This window comes from Tupaia chinensis, unplaced genomic scaffold (genome assembly GCF_000334495.1).
Source record: "Tupaia chinensis unplaced genomic scaffold, TupChi_1.0 Scaffold000074_1, whole genome shotgun sequence".
In the NCBI taxonomy this organism is placed as follows: Eukaryota; Metazoa; Chordata; class Mammalia; order Scandentia; family Tupaiidae; genus Tupaia; species Tupaia belangeri.
Window position 1 is genome coordinate 5,447,816 of NW_006159534.1, and position 14,805 is coordinate 5,462,620.

Consider the following 14,805-nt stretch of genomic DNA (forward strand, 5'->3'; position numbering starts at 1 on the left):
TGTAGTCTATATATTCATAAATGAATGTGAGGATTGGGTAAGCCTACAAATTCCCTGGTCCCTAGGACTAGGGAAAATCTAATTTGCATATACATATACTTTATATTTAGTTTTCTGTATTTGAATAATATACTTTGTGTATATCTAAATAAACTATTCTGGATTAGCAAAATACCTTGTTTAGTAAGGGGAAAGAAGTAAATGCCCTGGAAGAATATATAGGACACAAGCTACATAACTGAGTGCTTTTAAGGGCTAGTCAGGTGGTGTGGTGGTTAAGGCAGCTGAATCCCACATGGCCAACTGCACAGTTTGGGTCCCAGATCTGCAGTTTGAAAATCATGCTGGGCATGTGTGCATTCATGCTCAAAATCCTTAGAGGAAACTGGAGAAGAAGGGATTGCAGTGTGGCTATCTCCGTTAGGAGGTGATTTTTCACTTTCCTTCTCTCCTTTTCTCTCTGCTCCTGCGGAGCTCAAATGTCCTACAGCAAAAAATAAAAAGCAAAAATGAAACAGAAACTTGAGTGCTTCTGCCACCAAATCCAATATGCACTGTTTGGATGTTGTATTGGGGTTACTAGTTAAAGTCTAAGACCTCCAGTCTGATCTGGAACTTCTAGTGAGGAACAATGGCAGAAAGAATCTGGCTCATATAGTGAGAAGCTTTTGTAAATTATTATTCCTCTATCCCAGGGCCTTTGAAGTCTGATTCTTCTAAGATCGTAGCCCTTTATAGGTGTGAGGTTTTTAGTGAAAATTAAATTCTTCAGCAAATCCCACTGTTAAAGGTTTATATTCTTATCATTTTTTTTTCTTGCTGGGAAAAACAGAAGTGGAGGTACTTAGAAAGTGACAGCCAGAATTAGAACTCAGTTTCTTGATGAAGTTTCAGGCTGTGAAGCGTACTTTTCTTCGTATCATTTAGGAACAGAAAGAAGAGTTTGCCTGAAAAAAATCTTGTCTCAGATAAGTGCAATTTAAATGTCTCCATGTGATTTAACACATTTTTTTTGAAATTCCTTTTTTAATGGTACACATACAAATAAAATAGTTTCTAATACAATTGAATAAGCTGTTTATAAAATTATTTTGAGTCTCTTTAAGGAGATAGTTATGAAAACATACGGAGTTATTGGAGTTTTGAGTAGGAATTAGTCATAGTTTGTTTCTAGATAAGAAAACAGAAACCCAGAGAGGGTTTCCAGTGACTACCTAATTAGTAATTAACCAAAAAACTCTTAATTCCTAAATTAGTGTTCTTCTTATCCACCAAAGCATCCTTTTTCTAATTCATGCCTTTGAGTGTTTACTTGCCAGGTACTATCTAAGGCATCAGAGAAACAAACAAGCACTGGAGAAAATTTTAAACTCTTTGAACTTACAGTCAAGATGCCCAGTGGGGGCCACTGGGGATAAACTTGTAGAAACATGCTAAAGGGCCAATGAGAAAATGAGAGAAGGGAGGAGGACTGCCTATGTCTTCTGGAGCACAGCAAAACAAAAGAAAACAAAATGCCGAAAACCTGGGGGAAGAGGTAATGCTTCAGCTGATGGTGGAAAGAGTAGAACTTCTTTCATTGACCAGAGGGATGGGGTAGATGGGTAGGGGGCAGAAAGCTTTCTAAGCATTAAGAGCAAGTGTTTCAGAATGACTGAAGTTGAGAGTTCTTAGGGGAAAGAGAAAAAAAAGAGTGGTGAAGGATGAAGGTGGAAATCTAGGTAGCGGCCCGTCACAAAGGATCTTCTGAATTGTGCAAGGAGAACACACTTAATTCCATTTCATGCTAAAGAAAATGCAGGAAAAATGTACAAAATGTTTGCTTTACTTCTGTGGTCTAGATATGAGCAAATATAGAAAGTGAGTCTTATTTTATCCAACACTAGGGGGCACCACAGTAAAACTAAACATTCTTCTGTGTCTGTGTGTGTGTGTGTGTGTGTGTGTGTGTGTGTGTGTGTGTGTGTGTTTCAGTAGCGTTTTTATTTATTTCCTCAGAGATAGAGCGAGAAACAGAGAGGAGAGAGGGAGGAGGTGAGAGAAGGCAAGAGACCCCGACAGGATCTCCACACTGCTACCTGGCCCTGTTCTCAGTCTGTCTGGTACACAGGCACATATCTGTAGCACCTTCCCCAGAGTGTTCAGGAAGACTCAGGAACATGAATTCAAGACCTTTCCATGTGGGTCCAGTTGCATCACTGCTGTGCCACCACCTGGCTCCTTTTTGGTCTTTTTAAAAAATTTTGCTATAGGGCATGGTGTTCACCTGTGTGTGTGTGTGTGGAGGAGAATGGAGGGGAGGGAGTGGTAAGACAGAGAGAAAGCACCCTTCAGGGAGATGGTCTCACTGCAACCCCTTCTCCATTCTCCTCTCAGGATTTTTGGGTGCACACACGTGTCTGGAGTGTTTTTCCAGCCACTGGTCCATACTCCAAACGTATCGTTGACCACAAGGGATCCAGATCACTTTGTCATTAAAGAAAGCCCCTACCCTCTTCCCTGAAGAGTTAAGATTAGAACTTCTCTCAGGAAATCAAGTGCTCATCCACCTATAAAAGGATGAACAATCTTGGAAGAGGGGGAGGCTCATATCGTTCACTATTTACATAGTGGTAGTATTTTCTAAGTGAAAAATTTAGGTATGTGTTTTGACCCAAGCACTCAAAATAGGACAGAATAATTTTGGGGTGGATGGGGATCATGCTGGAAAATGTCCTACGTATACATACATATATACATACACAAGAGAACACACACACACACACACACACACACACGGGAGGATTGGGAAGCAAGCAGAAAAGCTCTTGCTATAGAGGTAGAGATATACTTTCCCTCTTCTTTGACCTCTGTCCCTGCTCCCAAGTGCTGACTAGACCAACCTTCCCTAAGGGGTCCCACTTTGCTGTCCAATTCTGCTTTTTACCACCCATTACTTTTGTGCCCTTTATTCTCAGAAAACTTACAGCTTCCCCATGAACATTAATCTTTTGGAGTCATTCGGGTTAAACAAGCCATGTATAGAGTTGTTATTACCATTTGACATGTGAAAAACAGAACAACTGAGTTACGAAGTAGAAAAAATTAGTTCTCCACAGTCACAGATGGAATGCATGGTAGAGTTGAAACCCAGTTCTTCAAGAACCTATGCCTTGGGACCAGCAGTTAGTGTAATGGCTATGTCGCTGGACTCCCATGTAGCTGACTGCGTTTCGAGTCCCGGACCCGGTGGCTTAAACTCATGCCGGGTGCGTGTGCATGCATGCCCAAGATCCCCAGAGGAGAACGGAGGAGAAGGGATTGCGGCGTGGCCATCCCCCCTTGAGGGGTGATTTCTCGCTTTCTGTCTCTCTGTCTCTGTCTGGTGAGTGCACACACCCTATAGCAAAAACCTCTCAAAAAAAAAAAAAAAAAAGAACCTATGCCTTATATAATTTGTGTGTCATTACTGACATGTTGATAGCCACATCTCTTCAAATGGAGAAATAAAAACCCAACCCTTTCTTATTCAAAAAAACAAAACAATCTCAGCTTTTGGGAAAAATCATTGAGGTATGAGAAAGACTGCACTGGATCAGGAACCAGGAAACTCTGGTTCAGTTCAGGCTTTAGCTAGAGACGCTGGACAAATTTCCTAAAATTCCCTAAACATCTGCTTAATCATTTCCAAAAATTGGAATTTGGTTGTTGTGGATTAAATGTGTTAGAGAATTTTGTAAATGCTAAGATTATTGTTATTGTTATTCATGCGTATGCTTCCATAGCATCCTACCACTAAAATGTTTATTTTGTAGCACAGGCAAACACCTGTACATGCATGGACACACACACACACACACACACACACACACACACACAAACACCCATAACTCAAATCTCAGAAAGCATGTCATGGTTAAAGTTAATATTAGCTTCATGGAACTTGATTTTCCTACTGTAAATTTTAGGATTAAAAATCCATCTTGGGCCCAGCCACAGTGGTACAGGTAATTGGGCACCACTGGGTGATACATATGGGAAAGCCTGGAGTTTGAATCCTAGATCAACATGAACACAGTGGGTGTGCCTGTGATCCTGGCTGACTGGAAGACTTGTGGGGATGGCGATTACAACAGGGTGAGACCCTGTTGGTCTCCCCTCCCTTCTCTCTGGGTCAGGAAATAAATAAATAAACTTAAAAAAAATAGCCCCACCCTGGAATAATTTTGAATTACTTGTGTATTTGGTGCTTAATGTAATTAGTTTGCAAGGCTTCTAAAGGTATTAATCTGGCCCTAACTATGGTACAATACAGATTGGGAAGTCAAAGCTCTTTGTTGGAGATAGGCAGGCATAGCAGGGAGGTTGAGTGGTGTCACTCAAGGTACTACTGGTGATAAGAGTCTCTTATTTTTCTGCAGAACTTTTCCCTATTCATCCTCACTTTCTCATTATGACACTGGGGAAGATAGAGAAGCTATTTGTGTGCAATTTGCAAACTGAGGACATTTGATGAATACAGACGTCACTAGGTTTGCTCAGAAAGGAAAGGGCTAAAAATGAAGACCAGATCTAAACTACTCCCATCTCTTTCTGTTACACTTGGTAATGACTCCATGATGCTGAGCTTTAAGAATGTTGGCTGGGGGCCAGCCCATGGTATAGTGGTTGAGGTGGCTGGATCTCACATGGCCAAAGACACAGTTCAAATCTTGGACGCAGTGGCTTGAGAAACGAGCTGTGTGTGTGCCCAAAATTCTTTTCTTTTCTTTTTTTAAAATTTTTTTTAGGACTTTTAAAAATTTGTCCTAAAGTCATCAAAGCAAAAATCATGATAACATATTCTGCTTTCCTTTACAATTCCCCAACGTAAAAACAAAACAAAACAAAACAAAACGAAAACAAAAAAACAAACGACTAAGAGGGAAAAAATGGTTTTGTACATGGGATGAAACAATACAAATTCAAAACTTACAGATAAGGGTTAGCTCTATCACTCATCTCTTTATATGAATATCCAGTCAAAAACTAAGATCTGGCAGTTTAAGCTCACGCCGGAAGGTTAGTTCTTGAAAGGTTATTTCTACGACTTTCCAAGTAGATCACAGGACTTGTGCCCCAAATTCTGAGAACAGAATGGAGGAGAAGGGATTGTGGTGAGACCATCACTCCCAGGGGGTGCTTTATCACTTTTTCTCCTTTCTGTCTTCAGCACATGTGTGTTTGCTGGAAAAACAGAGAGACAGAAAGTAATAAATCGCCCTCTGGGGGGATGGTCACACCTCAATCCCTTTTCCTCCGTTCTCTTCTCGGGATCTTGGGCACACATGCACGCCACGCCCGGCATGAGTTTAAACTGCCAGATCTGAGACTTGACCCAACCTCGTGGGAGTCGAGCAACACAACCATTATGCCATCTACTAGTCTCAATGTTGGCTGTTTTTAAAATTTGTTTTATTTTCTAATATCAGTTGCTTTTAAAGAAAAATTAAGAGGAAGGATATATACCTGTTACAGAAGGATAAAAGATTCTTAAAAAACTGATTTAGGGACCAGCAGTTAGTGTAATGGCTATGTCGCTGGATTCCCACATAGTCAACTGCGGTTCGCGTCCCAGACCCGGTGGCTTAAAACTCACGCCGGGCGCGTGTGTGTGCGTGCCCAAGATCCCGAGAGGAGAATGGAGGAGAAGGGATTGTGGCATGACCATCCCCCCTGGGGGGTGATTTCTCACTTTCTGTCTCTGTGTCTCTCTCTGTCTGTCTGGTGAGCGCACGCACACTATAGCGAAAACCTCTCCAAAAAAAAAAAAACTGATTTTAGTCTACTTACATAAATGTAGATAGCAAGATTAATGAGGCTTTAACAATAACATAATACTCGTAGACTTTTAGAAATAGTTTATTTATTTATTTATTTCATGAGTGAGAGAGTGAGAACACCCCCAACAGGGTCCTGATACCACAGCTCACTTCCAGGCTTCAGCCACCCCAGAATCATGCCTAGCGTATTCAGGGCGTTGCGGTCTGGTGTTGAGTGAGGAACAGCAGGCCCCACAATGAATGCAGAATTCATTTCTTCACTTCGTGCTTAATGGGTATTATTCATTTTTGCCACACATACTGTTTCTAGTAAAACTAACAAGTATTATGAGAGTCATATTATTCTTTTAATCTCTAGATAATGCTCACAGTAGAGCACACATGTCTTGAGTGCTATTAGGTTGTCAGGAAAGTCATGAGACATTTTTGCATAGAAAACATAGAAGAATATGTCAGGACTTTCCCAACAACCTAATAGCTTTGGGACAGGCATGCCTTTTGCACAGAGCATGGTCAAAGGTATATTCTTTGACTCTAGACCTTGAGAAGTTCACAGTTTAGTGCAGTGATTTTCAAATCCTGGGACTTAAAAGTTGTAAAATGCAGATTTCTGAGTCTCTCCAGACCTTTTTGAATCACAGTGTTCATGAATAAGTTGGCCTCTTTTGTTGTTGCTTTACACATTTCCCAGTTGCTTCTAATGCACATTCGAGTTTTGGATCCATTGAGTGACAGACCTTCCTGTTACATCATCAACTATCCCTAGATGTGACACGTGCATTATTTAGTCAGTTGCTCAAATCGCTTACATTTGCTAAATGGGTACTTACTTATTCCTGTTTTGTTTTGTTTGGTTGGTTGGCTTTTGTTCACCTATAGCAGCCCTGAAGCCCAAGAGGGAAGGCTGGACTCTCTGCATTCTCAGTATGAGATCAGGGCAAATCTGCTGTGTGGCAACTATTCTTTTCTAGGGTTAAGGCGGAAGTGGATACAAGCAATGGGATATTAGTGCAGTGTTTATAGCAGTTTCCCTTCACTTCTGATTTGCATGAGGAGAAAAAATTTACTTGTATGGTATAATGAAAATTATACTGGAATTGGAGGGCCTGAGTCAAATATCTTCAGTTTTGTGGGCTTTAATTTCTTGGTCTGCAAAACCTAATGTTCACTTAGAAGATGACTTATTTTCTTTCATACTTCTGAGACAAACTTCAGGGCTTTTCTTCGCCAATGAGTAGACACTTACAGAAGGTTGTATTCACCTATGCACATGGTATGGGCTCTTCGGTTTTACAGATTAAACAAGCTTCGTTCCATAGGCTGGGCTTACATGAAAGCCCTCCTTGTCCTTTGACATTATTTTGTTTTCTTTTAGTATCTGGAGAAATTGGGGGATTTTGCTTTTCTTGACATATAAAACATTATGTATGTGGGTAAAATGAGTAGTTCCTAACAAGTATTATGAGAGTCATATTATTCTTTTAATCTCTAGATAATGCTCACAGTAGAGCACACATGTCTTGAGTGCTATTAGGTTGTCAGGAAAGTCATGAGACATTTTTGCATAGAAAACATAGAAAAATATGTCAGGACTTTCCCAACAACCTAATAGCTTTGGGACAGGCATGCCTTTTGCACAGAGCATGGTCAAAGGTATATTCTTTGACTCTAGACCTTGAGAAGTTCACAGTTTAGTGCAGTGATTTTCAAATCCTGGGACTTAAAAGTTGTAAAATGCAGATTTCTGAGTCTCTCCAGACCTTTTTGAATCACAGTGTTCATGAATAAGTTGGCCTCTTTTGTTGTTGCTTTACACATTTCCCAGTTGCTTCTAATGCACATTCGAGTTTTGGATCCATTGAGTGACAGACCTTCCTGTTGCATCATCAACTATCCCTAGATGTGACACGTGCATTATTTAGTCAGTTGCTCAAATCGCTTACATTTGCTAAATGGGTACTTACTTATTCCTGTTTTGTTTTGTTTGGTTGGTTGGCTTTTGTTCACTTATAGCAGCCTTGAAGCCCAAGAGGGAAGGCTGGACTCTCTGCATTCTCAGTATGAGATCAGGGCAAATCTGCTGTGTGGCAACTATTCTTTTCTAGGGTTAAGGCGGAAGTGGATACAAGCAATGGGATATTAGTGCAGTGTTTATAGCAGTTTCCCTTCACTTCTGATTTGCATGAGGAGAAAAAATTTACTTGTATGGTATAATGAAAATTATACTGGAATTGGAGGGCCTGAGTCAAATATCTTCAGTTTTGTGGGCTTTAATTTCTTGGTCTGCAAAACCTAATGTTCACTTAGAAGATGACTTATTTTCTTTCATACTTCTGAGACAAACTTCAGGGCTTTTCTTTGCCAATGAGTAGACACTTACAGAAGGTTGTATTCACCTATGCACATGGTATGGGCTCTTCGGTTTTACAGATTAAACAAGCTTCGTTCCATAGGCTGGGCTTACATGAAAGCCCTCCTTGTCCTTTGACATTTTTTTGTTTTCTTTTAGTATCTGGAGAAATTGGGGGATTTTGCTTTTCTTGACATATAAAACATTATGTATGTGGGTAAAATGAGTAGTTCTCTCTCTCTCTTTATCTTTCTTTTTAAGTTTCTTTCTTTTCTTCATGGGTGAGAGGAGAGATAGACAGGAACCCTCAGCAGGATGGCAGGGATTCCCTACCACCTCCCGCTCTTTTCAGCCAGTCAGTCAGTATCATGCACTTATAACCTGGCACGTGTAAGTTAACCCGGAAACCGGTCTTTCATATGACCTTGGTCTAGCTTCACAGAGCATTGGCTTACTGCTGTGCCACTGTGGCTGGGCCAGTATCTCTGGTTGTTTGCTGACAACCTCTCCCGTGAGGCCCAGCTCCTTCTACCATTTCTTTGGCTTGCAACCTCTCCCGTGAGGCCCAGCTCCTTCTACCGGTTCTTTGGGTTGCAGAGAGTCAGTGGGTTGATATGATGATTTTAGTAGTAGTTTTTTTTAAACTCAGTCCTTCATTCTGTTGCCATATATAAAACATATGCAGTATTAAGTAGAACAATACATACACATGACATGGATCTTCCATTTGTGTTCTATGCCAGGCACTGATCATTATTTTACAAATGAAGAAACCACATCAGTAAGGTAAACATGATTTTCCCAAGGTCACAGAGCTAAGCTGTCTAAGTAGGAGAGATAAGACTTATATCCATTGGTGGTATTTTAAGTTAATAGAGTGATTTATTTACTAATTTATTTTTACATTAAAGTCCACTCTGTGGTTGTACATTCTATGGTTTCTGATGAACGTATAATGACTCACGTCCACCATTATAGCATCATACAGAGTAGTTTCACTGCCCTAAAAGTCCCCTATGCACCTCTTATTCATCCTTCTCATCCTCAACTCCTGGTAATCACTGATTTTTTTGCCTCCCTAGTTTTTCTTTTTCTAAATGTCATATAATTAGAATCACCAATATGTAGCCTTTTTAGATTGGCTTCTTTCAGATAATAATACTCGTTAAAGATTCCTCCATGTATTTTTTAAAAAGAATTATCAATATAATTTAAAATTATTATTATTATTATTATTTGAGAGATTTTTTGCTATAGGGTGTGTGCACTCACTAGAAAGACAGAGAGAGACAGAAAGTGAGAAATCACCCCCCCCAGGGGGGTTGGCCATGCCGCAATCCCTTCTCCTCCATTCTCCTCTTGGGATCTTGGGCATACATGCACACGCACCTGGTATAAGTTTAAGCTATCAGATCTGGTACTTGAATCACGGTCGACTACATGGGAGTCCAGTAACATAGCCATTACGCCAACTGCTGGTCCCTAAAATTACTATTATTAATTTAGTATTGGGATGTGCACTCTAGATAGAGACAGAGAGAGAGAGAGAGACAGAGACAGATAGACAGACAGACAACAGGAAAGTGAGAAAAAAACCCCTTCAGGTCCAGGACTTGAGCCATGGTTAGCCATGTGGGAATCCACCTGTTGGCCCCAGCCCTCCATAATTTTTTACAGCTTGATATCTCGTTTCTTTTTAGTGTGGAATAATGTTCCACTGTCTGAACGCACCATGCTTTATTTGTCCATTCATTTGCTGGAGGATATTTTGTTGTTTTCATATTTTGGCAAATTATCAACGAATCCACTATTACAGCTGTGGGAATAAAGTGATTTTAAATATTTGCTATGGGAATACAGAAACCAAAAATCAGGGACTTGATTTAGGCCTTGAAAATGATAAAATTTAGATGGGCAGAGACAGATGGAAGAGGGACAGTCTTGGTAGAGAGAACTAAGGAAGCAAGCATCTTACGTGCCACACAAATTACTGGTACTTTAAGTTACTCAATTAAACTTCATGTCATCTCCTGGAACAGTCCAATAATAGTTTTATGCTGTATTTTTACATGTATGACAGCTAACACCAAAAAGTGGTAAATAACTATCCTTAACTCACAAAATTAGAGACATCACAGTTTGAACTGACTCATGTCTCAATGCCTATGCTCTTGGTTTTGTTTCACTAGGCTCTCCCTCCAAGGGAAAGAAGATTAGAGCAAATAGTTGGCTAGATCTTGAGATGCAGAAGGATATATATGGTAATAAATCTTGACAAGGAGGTTGGACTCAGGCCATGGAGGGGCTTGACTTGGGCACTGAAGGGTGTCTCTGGGCAGTATGGTAATCAGTGTGAGGTTATCAGGTGTGGAGGTTGGAAAATGGTGGAAGGGCAGGGAGTAAGAAGAAGGACTTTTTTTTTTTTTGTATTTTACATTATATTAACCTGATATCATTGATACTTGTCAGAGACTTCTGTGATTATGTATATCTTGTTTTTAAAAATAATTATTTTTTATGATGATGATGATAATGATGATTTAATTTGACCAGAGACAGAGAGAGAGGGAAGGTGAGACAGCAGGCCACCAGGTCCGGGACCCAAACTATGGTCAGCCATGTGAAAGTCCAGTGCCTTAACTATCATGCCACCTGAAAGCCCCCATGATTACACATATTTCTATCCTTAGGTGATCTTTGGAAGATCAGGATACCTAAGTCTGGAGTCCCAGTAGCTTGTTTTGGAGCAAGTTGATCTACTGGACACCAGAATCTGTTGGGGATGAAGTCATACTTTCCTTGCCACTTCTTAGTATCTTGGCCCTAGAGTATATCTGCTTGGTCACTACCACCTACTTCATAAGGGCTCTTAAAAAAGTTGCAAAATTGGTTTACTTCGAAGAAGCCTTTTACAGATTTTCATGAAGTCAATCAAAATAATCCAATCACAAGGGCTCTGAGATGAGGGAGTTTAAATTTGGCGATGAATATTCTTTAAAATCTTTTATTGACTTAAAAATTGCAATGTTGAAATCTAAATAATGGAAAGTAAGCACTGAAAGGGATACCTGAGGTCTTGAGATGATTTTTAAAGGTGAGAAACTTGATTCTGAAATGTGCCCGAGATGGCAGGGTACCTGATGCCTAGCATGAGGCCCCGGGTTGGCTGCATGCTGAGTTCTGTGCCATTGGTGCTGTCTGTAGGTGGCTTCTGACTCTAACAGGTAGCAGCTCTCACTGGCACCAAGTGGCCCAGACAGCAGTGGGGTATTTATTTATCCAGGGCATTGTGGTGGAAGATCATAAGCATTTTAAGAGATCTTCTTCCAGAGTACTGCTTTAAGCACAAAGAACACTAAGTCAACACCACAAACAGTACACAGAGGGAAAGGAGCCAAAGACTCCCATTTCTACCCATATCAACAGCATTCTCCATGTGCACGGGACATTGAGGTATTAATGCTCCTGAGGCCCAGCAGGGATCAGAAGTGTTCTCCTTTCTTCCTACACTGCCTGTTGATTTCAGCTTCAAAGGGGTTGCGATCATGCTTACAATGGAGGTAGGAGATTCCTTGCCTTGTGGGCAGCCCCAGTGGAATCTGCTTAACAGAGTCCGTTAATGTGCCAGGAGAGTGGGAAGCTGGGATTCCACTACTCAGGGTGCAAAAACAAAACCCTCCCCACACCTTTGATCAGGACATCATTCCAAAAATAAACTTGTGGAAAGAACTGTTGCTTTTGGCAGACACAAGAACCTTTTTTTTTTCTTCTTATTTTTACTATGTAATAAGAACAGACGATACAAAAAAAAAAAAAAAAAAAAAGCAGGCTGTGAAAAGTGAGGGTTTCCCCAGCTCCTGACCTCAAGCTTCCAATTCCTTTTTCCAGAAGCAACATTTGCAACCAACTTTCTTGTGTGTTCTTTCAGATACATTTAATACTAATAAAGTAGTAATTTTTAAAACCAATAGCAACATACTTCATGTATGATTCTGCCCTTTGTTCTTTTCACTGAATAGATCTTGAAGTTTCTCCATATTGAACTTCTTTCTTCTTTTAACTGTGAAATTACTGTAGGCATTTTACCTAACAGCCTTCTTTTTCTTTCTTTCTTTCTTTTTAATTTTTTTTTAGCTATAGGGTATGTGCTCTCACTGGAGACAGAGACAGAGAGAGAAAAAGTGAGAAATCACCACCAAGGGGCATGGCTTCCCTGCAATCCCATTCCTCCATTCTCCTCTCTTGGGATTTGGGGCATTCATGTATGTACATGCATCCAGCATGTTTTTAAGCCACTATGTCCAGTATTTGAACCACGGTCTCACCTAACCTCCATGCCATCTGCTGGCCCTCCACCAACCTTCTCTTCACTGTTTAATGTCTTTTCTTGTTGTGGACTACTAACTTGATTCAGTTAGGTTTTTCGAGTTGTTAAATTAAAGAGAAAGATTCAATATTATAAAAAAAGCAATATTACTTCAATGTCCTGTGCACATGGAGAATGTTGTTGATATGAGTAGAAATGGGCGTTTGGGCTCCTTCCCCTCTGTGTACTGTTTGTGGCGTTGACTTAGTGTTCTTTGTGCTTAAAGCAGTACTCTGGAAGAAGATCTCTTAAAAGTACTGAACTCTCCAAAATACTAAACTCAGAATGATTCAACAGTTTTATTGCCTGTGCTCTCTGAAAATAGGATGCTTTTACTCCTGTGTTGCATTAAGAGAACAAGCATGCAAGAAGTTTACAGAACCTATTCCCAGAGCATTCGGGGCATCTCTGGTCATGATGGATTATCCATGATGGGATCTCTATGACTGAATGGGCTCCTTAACAAGATGACTTTCAAGTATTCTATTATTGAAAACAGGAAATTGGGGCGCAGGGGGGCAAACTAACATACCAAAGAAGAGTTCAGCAGAAATTTGGACAGATTTCGGATGCTTGTATGAAAAAGCAGCATATTCTTAATTTAGTGTAACAGGTGTCAAAGCAAAGGAAGGTAGAACGTATGGGTCAAATCTTCATAGAAAAGCCAAGCTTTGATCAAATCTTTCTCTTGACTGGCGACTGTATTTCTGCCCCATTAGATAACGGCCCAATTCCATCTGTTCACTTTTTTCCCCTAAACATATATCTTTTTTTCCTCCCTCAGGTACCGCCTAAGTATCCTCCAGTTCAAAGTATCAAAGTAGAATATACCAGTAAGTATTGTCAAAAGTTTAATTGATCCATGTTTTTAAAATGGTCTTCTCTTCATATTTTTAATTTCCTTTAGGACACAGAGTCTCTGCATTAAATCCAGAATGGCTAGAGCCTGCACATTATTTTCATAAGGGACAAAGATAGTTACAAAGAGGAAAAGCAGAGTAATTAGTTACCAAATATGTGCTTGTCTTGGTACTAATTACTTTTTGTGTCTCACTTAACCATCCAGGAACTCTGGGTAGGAATTATTCTCACTTTTCAGTGAAAAAAACTAAGGTTTTACTCTTAGTAAGTCACATTATACCCTGCTAATTATATTCTGGATAAGATTACGGTCTTTTTCTTTTTCTTTTCTTTTCTTTTTTTTTTTGTTATAGGGCCTATGAGCTTGCTAGAGAGAGAAGAGAGAGAGAGAGAAAGAGAAAGAATCCAGCCCCCAGTGGGGATGGCCATGCCACAATCTTTTTTGGGATTTTGGGCACACACACATACACACACACACACACACACACACACACATGCTCCCCTGTGTTTTTCAAGTTGCTGGGTCTGGAACTCTACCCATGTAGTTGGTCATGTGGAATCACCATTACACCATTGCTTTAACCATTACACCACTGGCTGGTCCCAAGAGTACACTTTAATGAAAGCTGGGAGTGGTCTTGGATATGAAGAAAACGTGATACTTTGTCATGAGAGAGCATTCTTTAAGTTCATGATGAATACTAGGACAATCTTCAGTGGTTACTTCATGAATATTCTTTTGATATTAAATTCTCCTGAGCCTAAAGGGAAGTTCATACCTCTTGTCCTCAATAATTAGTTCTCAGGGGTCAGTAGGTGGTGTAGTAGTTAGGGCACTGGACTGCCACATGGCTGACCATGATTCAAGTCCCAGACCTGATGGCTTGCTTTCTCTCTCCGTGTCTCCCTCTGATAAGCATATGTGTCCTGTAGCCAATTAGAAAATAATAATAATGATAAATAAAAATTTAAAAATTGTCCTCATTTACAATCCCAAGTATGCTTCCTTGTTCTGGAACAAAGTAAAAAGTACTGAACTGTGACCAGGAATGAAAACCTATTATTTCCTGTCATCAAGATACATGGGGTAAAATAGGGTATCTACGACATGATTTGTTAGATGCTCAAGATGGATATTAAACCAATATGGAAATAAAATAAATTTAGGCTTTTTGGCTCACACTTGGAATGGCCCTAAAAAGCTACCAATACTAGGGACCAGATGTTAGCGTAATGGCTGTGTCGCTGGACTCCCATGTAGTTGACCGTGGTTTGCGTCCCGGACTGGGTGGCTTAAAACTCAGGCCGTGCATGTGTGCATGCATGCCCAAGATCCTGAGAGGAGAATACAGGAGAAAGGATTGTGGCGTGGCCATCTCCCCTGGGGGGGGGATTTCTCGCTTTCTGCCTGTCTGTCTGTCCTTCTC

At 40.3% G+C, this 14,805-nt stretch overlaps 1 protein-coding gene across 4 annotated transcripts in view; it reads left to right on the forward strand.

The window, feature by feature from the left end:
• Nucleotides 1–14,805, forward strand: part of TNFSF4 (TNF superfamily member 4) — a 251,601-nt gene that overhangs the window by 234,806 nt on the left and 1,990 nt on the right. For all 4 annotated transcript variants that reach the window (XM_027767977.1, XM_006142344.3, XM_027767978.1 and 1 more), the window contains one exon: nt 13,302–13,350. In XM_027767977.1, coding sequence (XP_027623778.1) covers nt 13,302–13,350 — 49 coding nt within the window. The remainder of the gene's footprint in view (nt 1–13,301; nt 13,351–14,805) is intronic.